Genomic DNA, 13,352 nt, shown 5'->3' with positions numbered 1-13,352 from the left:
TTACAATTGTTATATCTTCCTCTTGGATCGATCCCTTGATCATTATGTAGTGTCCTTCTTTGTCTCTTCTAATAGTCTTTGTTTTAAAGTCTATTTTGTCTGATATGAGAATTGCTACTCCAGCTTTCTTTTGGTTTCCATTTGCATGAAATACCTTTTTCCATCCCCTTACTTTCAGTCTGTATGTGTCTCTAGGTCTGAAGTGGGTCTCTTATAGACAGCAAATATATGGGTCTTGTTTTTGTATCCATTCAGCCAATCTGTGTCTTTTGGTGGGAGCATTTAGTCCATTTACATTTAAGGTAATTATCGATATGTGTGTTCCTATTCCCATTTTCTTAATTGTTTTGGGTTCGTTATTGTAGGTCCTTTCCTTCTTTTGTGTTTCTTGCCTAGAGAAGTTCCTTTAGCAGTTGTTGTAGAGCTGGTTTGGTGGTGCTGAACTCTCTCAGCTTTTGCTTGTCTGTAAAGGTTTTAATTTCTCCATCAAATCTGAATGAGATCCTTGCTGGGTAGAGTAATCTTGGTTGCAGGTTTTTCTCCTTCAACACTTTCAATATGTCCTGCCACTCCCTTCTGGCTTGCAGAGTTTCTGCTGAAAGATCAGCTGTTAACCTTATGGGGATTCCCTTGTGTGTTATTTGTTGTTTTTCCCTTGCTGCTTTTAATATGTTTTCTTTGTATTTAATTTTTGACAATTTGATTAATATGTGTCTTGGCGTATTTCTCCTTGGATTTATCCTGTATGGGACTCTCTGTGCTTCCTGGACTTGATTAACGATTTCTTTTCCCATATTAGGGAAGTTTTCAACTATAATCTCTTCAAATATTTTCTCAGTCCCTTTCTTTTTCTCTTCTTCTTCTGGAACCCCTATAACTCGAATGTTGGTCCGTTTAATGTTGTCCCAGAGGTCTCTGAGACTGTCCTCAGTTCTTTTCATTCTTTTTTCTTTATTCTGCTCTGCAGTAGTTATTTCCACTATTTTATCTTCCAGGTCACTTATCCGTTCTTCTGCCTCAGTTATTCTGCTATTGATCCCATCTAGAGTACTTTTAATTTCATTTATTGTGTTGTTCATCGTTGCTTGCTTCATCTTTAGTTCTTCTAGGTCCTTGTTAACTGATTCTTGCAATTTGTCCATTCTATTGTCCATTCTATCTCCAAGATTTCGGATCAACCTTACTATCATTATTCTGAATTCTTTTTCAGGTAGACTGCCTATTTCCTCTTCATTTGTTAGGTCTGATGGGTTTTTATCTTGCTCCTTCATCTGCGGTGTGTTTTTCTGTCTTTTCACTTTGCTTATCTTACTGTGTTTGGGGTCTCCTTTTTTGCAGGCTGAAGGTTCGTAGTTCCTGTTGTTTTTTGTGTCTGTCCCCAGTGGCTAAGGTTGGTTCAGTGGGATGTGTAGGCTTCCTGGTGGAGGGTACTAGTGCCTGTGTTCTGGTGTATGAGGCTGGATCTTGTCTTTCTGGTGGGCAGGTCCACGTCTGGTGGTGTGTTTTGGGGTGTCTGTAGACTTATTATGATTTTGGGCAGCCTCTCTGCTAATGGGTGGGGTTGTGTTCCTGTCTTGCTAGTTGTTTGGCATAGGATGTCCAGCACTGTAGCTTGCTGGTCGTTGAGTGAAGCTGGGTGCTGGCGTTGAGATGGAGATCTCTCGGAGATTTTTGCTGTTTGATATTATGTGCAGCTGGGAAGCCTCTTGTGGACCAGTGTCCTGAAGTTGGCTCTCCCACCTCAGAGGCACAGCACTGAGTCCTGGCTGCAGCACCAAGAGCCTTTCATCCACAGGGCTCCTTAATTTGGGATGATTCGTTGTCTATTCAGGTATTCCACAGATGCAGGGTATATCAAGTTGATTGTGGAGCTTTAATCCGCTGCTTCTGAGGCTGCTGGGAGAGATTTCCCTTTCTCTTCTTTGTTCTCACAGTTCCCAGGGGCTCAGCTTTGGATTTGGCCCCGCCTGTGCGTGTAGGTCGCCGGAGGGCGTCTGTTCTTTGCTCAGACAGGACGAGGTTAAAGGAGCCGCTGATTCGGAGGCTCTGGCTCACCCAGGCCGGGGGGTAGGGAGGGTCACGGAGTGCGGGGCGGGCCTGCAGCGGCAGAGGCCGGCGTGACGTTGCAGCCTGAGGCGCGCCGTGCGCTCTCCCGGGGAGCCGTCCCTGGATCCCGGGACCCTGGCAGTGGCGGGCTGCACAGGCTCCCCGGAAGGGCGCGTGGCTAGTGACCTGTGTTCGCACACAGGCCTCCTGGCGGCGGCAGCAGCGGCCTTAGCGTCCCATGTCCGTCTCTGGGCTCCGCACTCTTAGCCGCGGCTCGCGCCCGTCCCTGGAGCTCTCTCAAGCAGCGTTCTTAATCCCCTCTCCTCGTGCACCAGGAAACAAAGAGGGACGTAAAAGTCTCTTGCCTCTTCGGCAGGTCCAGACCCCTCCCCGGACTCTCTCCCGGCCAACCGCGGCGCACCAACGCCCTGCAGGCTGTGTTCACGCCGCCAACCTCAGTCCTCTCCCGGCGCTCCGACAAAAGCCGGAGCCTCAGCTCCCAGTCCCGCCCGCCCCGGCGGGCGAGCAGACAAGCCTCTCGGCTGGTGAGTGCCGGTCGGCCCGATCCTCTGCGCTGGAGTCTGTCCGCTTTGCCCTCCGCACCCCTGTTGCTGTGCTCTCCTCCGCGGCTCCCAAGCTCCCCCACTCCGCCTCCCGAATCTCCACCCGCGAAGGGGCTTCCTAGTGTGTGGACACTTTTCCTCCTTCACAGCTCTCTCCCGCTGGTGCAGGACCCGTCCCTATCCTTTTGTCTCTGTTTAGTTTTTTCTTTTGCCCTAACCAGGTACGTGGGGGGTTCCTTGCCTTTTGGGAGGTCTGAGGTTTTCTGCCAGCGTTCAGTAGGTGTTCTGTAGGAGTTGTTCCACGCGTAGATGTATTTCTGGTCTGAACCAGTCTTATATTCTTTGATCTACATTGCTGGACTTGATTTGCTAATATTGTATCAATGTTCATAAGGAATATTGGTCTAGTTTTTGTTTGTACTGTTTTTGTCTGATTTTAGTATTAGGGTAATTTTGGACTCATAAAGTGAGTTGGGAAGTATTTTATCTTCTTTTATATTCTGGAAGAAATTGTGTGAAATCAGTGTTATTTCTTCTTTAAGGATTCGGTAGAATTCTCCAGTGAAACCATCTAGATCTAGCGGTTTCATATCCTGAAGGGTTTTAATTACTATTTCAGTTTCTTTAAGATATAAGAATATTTAATTTCTATAATTTATCTTAGATGAATTCTGCTAGTTTCTTTTCCCTTATTATCATTTTAATAGTCTGTTATTTTATCCCCTGTTTTGAGATTGGTAGTTTGTGTCTTCTCTCTTTTATTATTAGTCTTGATACAGCTTTTTCAGTTGTATTGGTCTTTTTAAAAGACTTTTTGTTTCAATGATTTTTCTGTTGTTTTTCTGTTTTAATCTCATTGAGTTCTCCTCGTTTTTATTTTCTTTATGTTTAATTGAACTTTGCTCTTCTTTTTCCATGTCTTAATATTGAAACTTAGATTAATGATTTGAGAACGTTTACCTTCTCTGATATAAACATTTAGTGCTAAATTTCCCTCTAAGCATGGCTTTCACTGCATTCTACAAATTTTTTAAATTAAACTTTTTTATTTTGAGATCATGGTAGATTCACATGCAGTTGTAAGAAATAATGCAGAGAGATACCATGCACCCTTTGCTCAGTTTCCCCCAAAGGTAACATCTTGCAAAACTTAGTACAATATCACAACCAGGATATTGCTGATGCTTTAATCAGGATATAGAATATTGCCATCACCGCAAGGATCCCTCATGTTGCCTTTTTATAGCCACAGATACTTCTCTGCTACCACCTCCTCAACTCTTGGGCCACTAATATATTCTCTGTTTCTTATGTCGTTTCAAGAATGTACTATAAATTGAATTTATAGTAGGTAATCTTTTGGAGTTGGCTTTTTTTTTAATAGACTTTATTTTTTAAAGCAGTTTTAGGTTTGAAGCAGAAAAATTGTGCAGAAAGTACAGCAACTTCTCATGTACCTCCTCTTCTTCTACATTAGCGTGGTACACTTGTTACAATTAATGAACCACTATTGATATGTTATTATTAAAGTCTATAGTTTGTGTTAGGATTCACTCTTTGTGCTGTAAAGTTCTGTGGGTTTTGACAAATGCATAATGTCGTGTATCTACCTTATAGTATCATACAGAGTGGTTTCCCTGCCCTAAAAATCCTGTGTGCTCCACTCGTTCATCCCTGCCCCCTCCCACCACCAAACCCTGGCAGCTGCTGGCCTTTTTACTATCTCTATCGTTTTACCTTTTCCATGATATGATTAGTTGGACTCATACAGTATGTAGTCTTTTCAGACTGGCTTCTTTCACTTAGCAGTATGCATTTAAGATTCCTCCATGCCTTTCCATGGCTTGATAGTTCATCTCTTTTTATCACTGAATAATACTCCATTGTATGGGTGTAACATAGTTTATTTATCCATTCACCTGTTGAACAACATCTTGGTTGTTTCCAGTTTTTGGCAATTGTGCATAAAGCTGCTATAAACATTTTGTGTGTATGTGTGTGAATGTACATATAAACTCACTTGGATAAATACCTACGAGCACTATTACTGGATCAAATAGCCAATGTTTACTATTGTAAGGAACTGTGTCTTCCAAAGTGGCCATACCATTTTGTGTTACAAACAGCAATGAATGGGTGTTCCTGTTGCTTTATTTCCTACTTAGCATTTCATATTGTCAGTGTTTTGGATTTTGGTCATTCTAATAGGTGTGAGATAATAGTGGTATCTCATTGTGGTTTTAATTTGCAGTTCCCTAATAAAATATGGTATTGAATACCTTTTCATGTGCTTATTTGCTGTCTGTATACCCTTTTTGGTGAAATGTCCCTTCATGCTTTTGCCCATTTTCTGATTGGATTCTTTAACATTTTCTAACTATTGGATTTTGGAAGTTCTTTATATATTCTAGATACTAGCCCTTTATCAAATATGTATTTTGCAACTATTTTCTTTGAACCTGTATCTCTTCTTTTCATCCTCTTAACAGAGTGTATTTCTTATGGTCACCGTAACAGATTTTCACAAACTGGGTAGTTTAAAACAACAGAAATTTGTTCTCATGTAATATTGGCAGGACGAAGTCCAAAATCAGGTGCTGGCAGAATTGGTTCTTTCTGGATGCTCTGAGAGATAATTTGTCCCATGCTTCCCTTCTAGTTTCTGGTGGCTTCCAGGAATCTTTTGTGTTGCCTGATTTGTAGCTGCATCTCTTCAATCTCTGCTTTCATCTTCCACGCAATCTTCTCTTCTGTGTGTCTTCTCTTCTGTCTCTTATAAGAATACTTGTTACTGGATTTAGGCCCTACTGGGGCCCTTGAGATGATCTGAGATCCTGGATAACCCAGAATGAACACAGATACCAACTAGAATCCAAGCAGAACCTGAAAGGTTGGGATTAAGGAGAATCAGAAGAAAGGCATCAGGAATGAAATGACTTATATCACACAGGGTTTATTTTTTATATTTCTTTATGGTAACAAGAGGAGAGACTATTCATTTGGGAAAACCTAAATTTTGCTGCCAGATATTTTTAAGGGGAAAACTGTGATCTAATATCACTATTATATTTCAGTGAATGCAGCAAGCTTAGCTCTTATTTCCAGCATCATGTTATTTGGGTGGCATTAGTATATGATGGTCGTATACTATTGGTTGGTTAACACACTGATGAGTTTAGTTGGACCATGTAAGAAAGTAAAGTTCAAGATGGAAAAGACAAGAGGGTGTCACTTTTATTTCTACTGGGTAGAAAGGGCTTGGAGGCAAACTTAGTTAAATGTGATCCAGGTCTGATAAAATTTCAAGATTTTAGATGACTCATTGGGTAAGAGAAGGAACCGTGAGTGACAGACTGACGTTATCTCACTGCCCTCATATGGATTCTGGCAGTAGAGGTAAGGATTGAAAAGATGACTCCATGGAATGGATCCCCACCCAGAAAGGATGACCCCGTCAGAATGTTCTGATGATCCACAAATACTCTCAAAGGGCCAGCCATACTCCTTTTTTGGTGTTAAATTTGTCTTTTAATTGCCTTATATCATTAGAAGAAGGAGGAAAATTCCATCCCTTAACTAAATTTCATCCTTCTCCTCTGCCTCTCTCTCCCGTATTCTGTATTTATCTCTCAGTGGTACACCATGATTAAAAACAAGGCCATTTTCATTTCAGTACTAAAAAAAGTACTGAGATGAAGGACCCAGATTAATGACCAAACACATTTCATTGACAGTGGTGCTGGACAGAGGGTTTTCGTTGTGCCAAGTTGAAAGCTGTCCCTTGAATTTGCCAGGCAAATGTGCTTGCAAGTGAAACACGTAGTTGAAATATATTAAGGAAAGATAGGGGAGACATTAAAAGTAACCTGAATAACCCTGAGAACAGAAAGAAAAGCTACTGGGACGAAGTCCTTAGAGCGTGGAATCTCAGCCCCAGAGTTTTTTTCTGATGTTGCCGTCATTTCCTTAATTTGTTCTAAGAACAAGAGATTAGCCACTGACGGCTCTAGATTAATTTTCTAACGTCTTCAGATTGCCCTGCACCTATACAAATGCGTCCCTTCAATTTCCAGGTCTGAGAATCCCAGGAAAGATTGGGTGGCATTTCCACTCTTTGAATGAATATTTTGGCCCAGAGAGTGCAGTTTCTTTATTGGCTAAACCTGTGTGCCTCATGAGCTGCTTGGATCAGCCATTCCTATCATTTCAGCGTTCCAAACAGCAAATCATGAACCATTTGTGAAGTAGGATACTCAAGAGAACAGTTGAACAAAACGGAATAATTAAGAACAGTAATCTCAGAATCCTTCCACAGTGGCATATTGTTTATGAAAACTTTTAAGCTATTTGCATGCATGTGTATTTCTGAGTGTGATTTTGCTCATATAGTAAAATGGATTTCTTAATGTGTTGTAGGAAAAAAAAGAAAAACTCAGTGTACTGCATTGAATATAAATTTGTGTATTTGAATTCTGTCAGTGCTGCTGCTTGTGTAACTCATTACTCACAGCAGCAAGGCAGTTTCCCCTGTTTTGCGTAATAGACTGCATTAGAGCATGATTGCTCACTTAACCCCTGGGTTCCTCATTTACCCATTTAGATAGTAATCAGATGTACTTATTTCCCCTTCTGGGCTTCAGCATCAAGCCTCATTTATCCTTGTTTCTCCTGATTTCATATGTCTTTAACCCCCCTTCTTCTCCCCAATTTTTCCATAGTCTGATTCCAGTGGAATATTACAATTCTTTTACTAAGTGTTTGGTATGGCTTTCTGAAATTATAAATGAAAAACTGCTATCAGTCACCAAAAAGCACGATTTTATTTTACTTATTAAAATGGCTTCTCGTATAACAGTTTGCATGAACTGAGGATAAAAGATTAACACCAGCATTTTAAAAAATTCTTTTTTAATTTTTATTCTATTTTGGAGTGTAGTTGATTAACAAATGCTATGTTAGTTTTCGGTGTACAGCATAGTGATTGAGTTATACGTGTATCTATTCTTTTTCAAGTTCTTTTCCCATTTAGGTTATTACAGAATATTGAGCAGAGTTCCCTGTGACATACAGTAGGTCCTTGCTGGTTACCTATTTTAAATATAGCAGTGTGTATATGTCAGTCTCCAACTCCCAATCTATCCCTCTCCCCTACTCTCCCCCCTCCCCCCTCCCCCGTAACCATAACGTCATTCTCTAATTCTGTGAGTCTGTTTCTGTTTTGTAAATAAGTTCATTTATATCATTTTCTTCTGGATTTCACATGTAAGAGCTATCATATGATGTTCGTCTTTCTCTGTCCTACTTACTGCACTTAGTGTGATAATCTCCAGGTCCATCCATGTTGCTGCATATGGCATGATTTCATCTTTTTAATGGCTAATATTCCATTGTATACATGTACCACATCTTCTTTATCCATTCATCTGTTGATGGACATTTAGGTTGCCTCCATGTCTTGGCTATTGTGAATAGTGCTTCAGTGAACACTGGGGTGCATGTATCTTTTTGAATTATGGTTTCCTCCAGATATATGCCCAGGACTGGGATTGCTGGATCATACAGTAGCTCTATTTTTAGTTTTTTAAGGACCCTCCATACTGTTCTCCTTAGTGGCTGTATCAATTTACATTCCTACCAACAGTGTAGAATGTACTGTTGGTGGGAATGTAAACCAACCTTTTCTCCACACCCTCTCCAGCACTGATTATTTCTAGACTTTCTGATGATGGCCATTCTGACTGATGTAAGGTGATATCTCATTGTAGTTTTGATTTGTATTTCTCTAGTAATTAGCGATGTTGAGCATATTTTCATGTACCTCTTGGCCATTGGTATGTCTTCTTTGGAGAAATGTCTATTTAGGTCTTCTGCCCATTTTTTGCTTGGGTTGTTTGGTTTTTTGATATTGAGCAGCGTGAGCTGTTTGTAAATTATGGAGATTAATCCCTTGTCGGTCGTATTGTTTGCAAATATTTTCTCCCATTCTGTGGGTTGTTTCTTCGTTTTGTTTATGGTTTCCTTTGCTGTGCAAAAGCTTTTGAGTTTAATTGGGTCCCATTTATTTATGTTTTTATTTCCACTACTCTAGGAGGTGGATCAAAAAAGATATTGCTGCGATTTATGTCAAACAGTGTTCTGCCTATGTTTTCCTCTAAGTTCTTTAGTAATCCGGTCCTACATTTAAGGCCTTTAATCCATTTTGAGTTTATTTTTGTGTATGGTGTTAAAGACTGTTCTAATTTCAACACCAGCATTTTGAAGTAGCCATAATTAATATTACATTGAATATAAATGACTCATTGAAATGTTTTTTTTGAAACTTGGTCACAGCTCCTTTTCTGAAAGATGGCTCTGAAGAGAACTGTTGATTTCCAATATAATTATTTCCCAGTTAATTGTGAAGCATTACCCTGCAGGTGTTACTTGCACCTAATTTTATTTCCCTTTTGTTACAGCAGAATCCTTTTAATATTTCTAAATGATTTGTCTAACGTAGTCCAGAATAGTATTAAAATATGATAAAGGGTTTCCCTGGTGGCGCAGTGGTTGAGGGTCCGCCTGCCCATACAGTGGACAAGGGTTCGTGCCCCGGTCCGGGAGGATCCCACATGCCGCAGAGCGGCTGGGCCCGTGAGCCAGGGCCGCTGAGCCTGCGCGTCCGGAGCCTGTGCTCCGCAACGGGAGAGGCCACAACAGTGAGAGGCCCGCGTACCGCAAAAAAAAAAAAAAGATAAAAAGTCTGCTAACAGTAACTACTATTATTCCACTAAGAAACAAAAACTATCCAACTAAACATACTAGCAAATGTTAAGCATCTTCTGAGTTTAACAAGACTGTTTTTCCCTTCGGCTTTATAAAGTGAATTGTTTGCTTTCACTCAACATTGAAACAACCTCACATTCTTAGATCCCCATTTGTCATTGTTTGGTAGTTTTTTAATGGGCTGCCAAAGTTAGTTCACATTTAATGGAGATTTATGGGTTATTTAAAACATATTGCACTGCACTTAGTAGCATGCTTTTTTCATTAAATTTTATATTTCTTCAAAAATACATATTTTTTCATAATCTGGAGCCACTTCCTTAGCCATAGATTTCTCTTTTCCTTAAATATCTAAGAGGATGGTAGCTCATCGACTTTTTTTCCCATTTATCTTAGTCCTCACTGCTTTCTAGGTTCAATTTAAGCAATTTATATTTTTCCGGAAACTCTTACATTTCATCAGTATTTTTAAATGTTTTTTTTAAACTATGTTTTTGTAATTTTAGAACACTTCGATTCTATATATAGGTTTGGGTATACGTTTATAGACAAGAGTAGTGTTCAAATTTTAACTTGGCAACTGTTTAAGGAATTTTTAAATTATAAACATGTAGATTTTTGTTTTGTGTTTGGAAATTTTTGATGCTTTCATTTTCGTACAAAAATTTTGTATTTGGCTGCTTTCTTGTCAGTTGTCTCTGTGGGTGTTTACTCCTAGGCAGTGCTAAAAGATCAACAAAATATTTTGCTTCATTTTCAGTGGTTAAATCTGTTGAATTCAGTGCCTGCTATTCCTGAATAATTGGTGGTAGAAAGCTGCCTTGTCACATTACTTACCCACTCTAATACTGATAGTATTTTACCATTAAAATGGTACGTCTGTGTGAGATTTATCCTACACACTATCAACCTGTTCGCTGTTTTTCGTGTAATTAGCTGTCAAGTATGTCTTTTATCTTTTGGCTTAACATGTCATGCTTAGAGATTTCAGGATATGGAACCATCCTAGAACTCTTGGAAATCCCTTGCTAGAAAGCATTGTGAGAACAAGCAGCCGTGATGCATACTGACTTCCTAGCTGCTTGGCTGACGTTCTGTTGACATACTTTCCAAACATGAGTTAAGCCAAAAGCTGCAACTTCACAAGTCTTTGCTTTTAATCCACTCATTTAGTCTAACTTTATCCTCCCTAAAGATCATGCGTCTTAATTCTTTCTTGGGAATTGTGTTCATTGTCAGAACAATCCTAAATTTGCTTCTTTCCCCAAGGAGAATGGCATCTCCTCCAACCCCACCCCCATCCCGCCAGGAGCCCGCTAGGATGTTTGCTCTACCTACTCTGAAATGTAAAAAATTTACACCCAAGTTCACGAGTTTTGCTGGAAAAATTTTTATGAAGTTAAACTGTTTCAGGGGTGTCACCGGAGCTACATACTTTTCAGAGTCCAGAGTTCTGTTAGCGTTAGTTGTGGTGAGTTCTTTTTTGGTGCCAATTACTGCTCTGTAGTCTCTCTCTAAACCTAAGCTGTTTCTCAGTAATTGTGAGTGGCTTTGGTTTCAGTTTGGGGCTTTTCTCCTCTAGACATTCAGGTTATTCACTTGGCTTTGCAACTTGTGAAGTGTTACTTGCACTGAACCTGGCGGTGGTGGCTCTCGGTCTTCCTGGGCAGCAGCACTGCCTGGATGCTGGGTAGGATACCGCCCTGAGCGATGGTCACACCGCCCAGCAGCTTGTTGAGCTCTTCGTCATTATGGATGGCCAATTGCAGGTGACGCGGGATGATGCGCATCTTGTTGTTTTCATGGGTCGCATTGCCCGCCAGCTCCAGGACCTCGGCCGTCAGGTACTCCAGCACCGCTGCCAGGTAAACCAGTGTGCCGGCCCCAATCTGCTCGATGTAATTGCCCTTACGGAGAAGGTGGTGAACTCGACCCACAGAGAACTGCAGGCCGGCTCTGTACGAATGAGATTTGGCCTTGGTACGTGCTTGCCACGTCCAAACATTACTATAAGAATACTAATCTGTTATAACGGAAACAAATACCGTTAGGGCAGGTACGGGGTCTATTTATAGTCTCACGGTGGGTTGTGATTTACTATTTGATTGGCTGATACGCTTATATCCAATCAGAGAACCATACTGGAATCACCTCATTTACATACATGCCACTATCCATTATCCAATCAGATGTGAGCTGCCCAATACGTCATCTGAACTCCGCGCATATAAATATCACGCTTCAGCAGAACAACTGCCGCTGGTTTTCTGTTTTAAAACTGTAGGTTAGCCATGCCGGAGCAGACTTCCAAGAGCAGTGCTAGTTCCATGAAAGGCTATAAGAAAGCCGTGACTAAAACTCAGAAAAAGGAGGAGAAAAAGCGCAAGAGATATCGCAAAGAGAGCTATTCAGTGTATATCTATAAAGTACTGAAACAAGTTCATCCGGATACTGGTATTTCTTCGAAGGCTATGAGTATTATGAATTCACTTGTTACTGATATGTTTGAGCGCATTGCAGCGGAGGCGTCCCGCCTGGTGCGTTACAACAAGTGTTCGACCGTCACATCCAGGGAGATCCAGACAGCAGTGCGCTTGCTGCTTCCTGGGGAGTTGGCCAAGCACGCAGTGTCCGAGGGCACCAAGGCTGTCAGTAAATACAGTAGTTCCAAGTAAAGAAATTCAGACTTTTGTAACCCAAAGGCTCTTTTAAGAGCCACTTAACTTTCTAGAGAGTTGTAGGCTTTTTACTTGGCTGCTCAGTGTGTGTGGACAGGCTTACTCTTAGAGTGAGCTATAGCTGTTATGCTAGTAACTGTCAGATTCACTTTGCAGCCTTTAGTGTGGTTAAGAAATACGTAGATAACTCGTCCGTCTCACGTGACTATTAAACAATGATTTCAGGTGAAATCTCGGATCTCTTAAGCATATCAAAGAATAGAGCTCTCTTGAGTTGAACAGAGCTCCTTTAAGTCTGTCTTAAGAGAGGGTGGGTCGAGTACCATGAGAAACGTGGCTTGCTCTTCTCTGGGTTATGTCCTGTTTTAAGTACTATCAAGAGACTGAAAGGGAACTGAAGCTGTGGAAAGACAAAGAACATAGGCAAGCTCAGCATGGGAGTGTTAAGGCTGTTTTGCTTCCGGTCTACATTTTCTGTAGTGTGTGAGAATTCTATAGATCAGGTTAGGTGCCCTACATCTGCTGAGATTTCGAGTCCAATAGTTCCTTGGTCTGGTGATGTCATCTGTACATTATTGGGGTGTCTAAACTAGGCTGTTTGTTAAAAACAGCTTGATATTGGGGAGTGGAGGTCTTGCCATATTGGAGTCACACAATCTGGCTAACCACAACTGACTGGCAAACAGAAGTAACGCTGACTGAATTTTTGGGGGGCGTTACTTTTCTTCCAAGTTATAATAGGATCACTTGCATTTTGTTTTATGAGAAGATAATTAAATTGGTGTTTGTGTCCTATATTACTGGACTCCAATACTAACATGTTCCAAATTGGGTCATAGAGTGTTTATCAAGTCAAGGGACTTTGGGTGGAAGATCTACTCTGTCACGATCGTCTGGACTCTTAGCAGACAAGCATTAAAAAGTGACAAATGACGCTGAAATTAACATTAAAAAAGATCAAATTACTACTTCCCACAAACCAGTAGTTTAGCTGGACTCAATTCGTTAATTTATATTTTTCATTCTTCCCTTTTAATAACAAGATTTCGTGCTCATGTGTGTCTACCTTACAGTTAAAAAATACTTTAGTATCATTTGGTAGATATGTGTACTAAAACTCCACAGGAAAAAAAAAAAGTGCCCTACATTTCTGCACAGAAACAGACCCTACAAGAACCTCTGAATATCTTAACTGGGAATCATCCAAGGAGTTAACAGATGGGGCATCTGTGCCACATTGTCTGGGAGGGGAGGCATCATCTCCAAGCAGGGGTCCCAGCTGCCCCCATAAGATCTTGTGAAA

At 40.8% G+C, this 13,352-nt stretch overlaps 2 protein-coding genes across 2 annotated transcripts; one reads left to right on the top strand and one right to left on the bottom strand.

The window, feature by feature from the left end:
- Window positions 1-10,480: 10,480 nt before the first annotated feature.
- On the bottom strand, window positions 10,481-11,549 carry LOC307192372 (histone H2A type 1-A-like; the record flags this gene model as incomplete). The annotated part of the gene is made up of 2 exons (XM_079933205.1): window positions 10,481-11,389; window positions 11,514-11,549. 2 exons carry the CDS (start codon window positions 11,547-11,549, stop codon window positions 10,994-10,996), a joined length of 432 nt encoding a protein of 143 aa, XP_079789331.1. The 3' UTR covers window positions 10,481-10,993.
- Window positions 11,550-11,587: 38 nt separating this feature from the next.
- LOC307193319 (histone H2B type 1-A-like) lies at window positions 11,588-12,094 on the top strand. Its single transcript, XM_079935143.1, has one exon. It carries the CDS (start codon window positions 11,663-11,665, stop codon window positions 12,044-12,046), a length of 384 nt encoding a protein of 127 aa, XP_079791269.1. The 5' UTR covers window positions 11,588-11,662; the 3' UTR covers window positions 12,047-12,094.
- The last annotated feature ends 1,258 nt before the right edge of the window (window positions 12,095-13,352 follow it).

Source organism: Stenella coeruleoalba (assembly GCF_951394435.1).
Source record: "Stenella coeruleoalba genome assembly, chromosome: 10".
NCBI classification, from domain to species: domain Eukaryota; kingdom Metazoa; phylum Chordata; class Mammalia; order Artiodactyla; family Delphinidae; genus Stenella; species Stenella coeruleoalba.
Note: the sequence above shows the minus strand (reverse complement) of the source record. Positions and strands in the feature narration are given on the sequence as shown.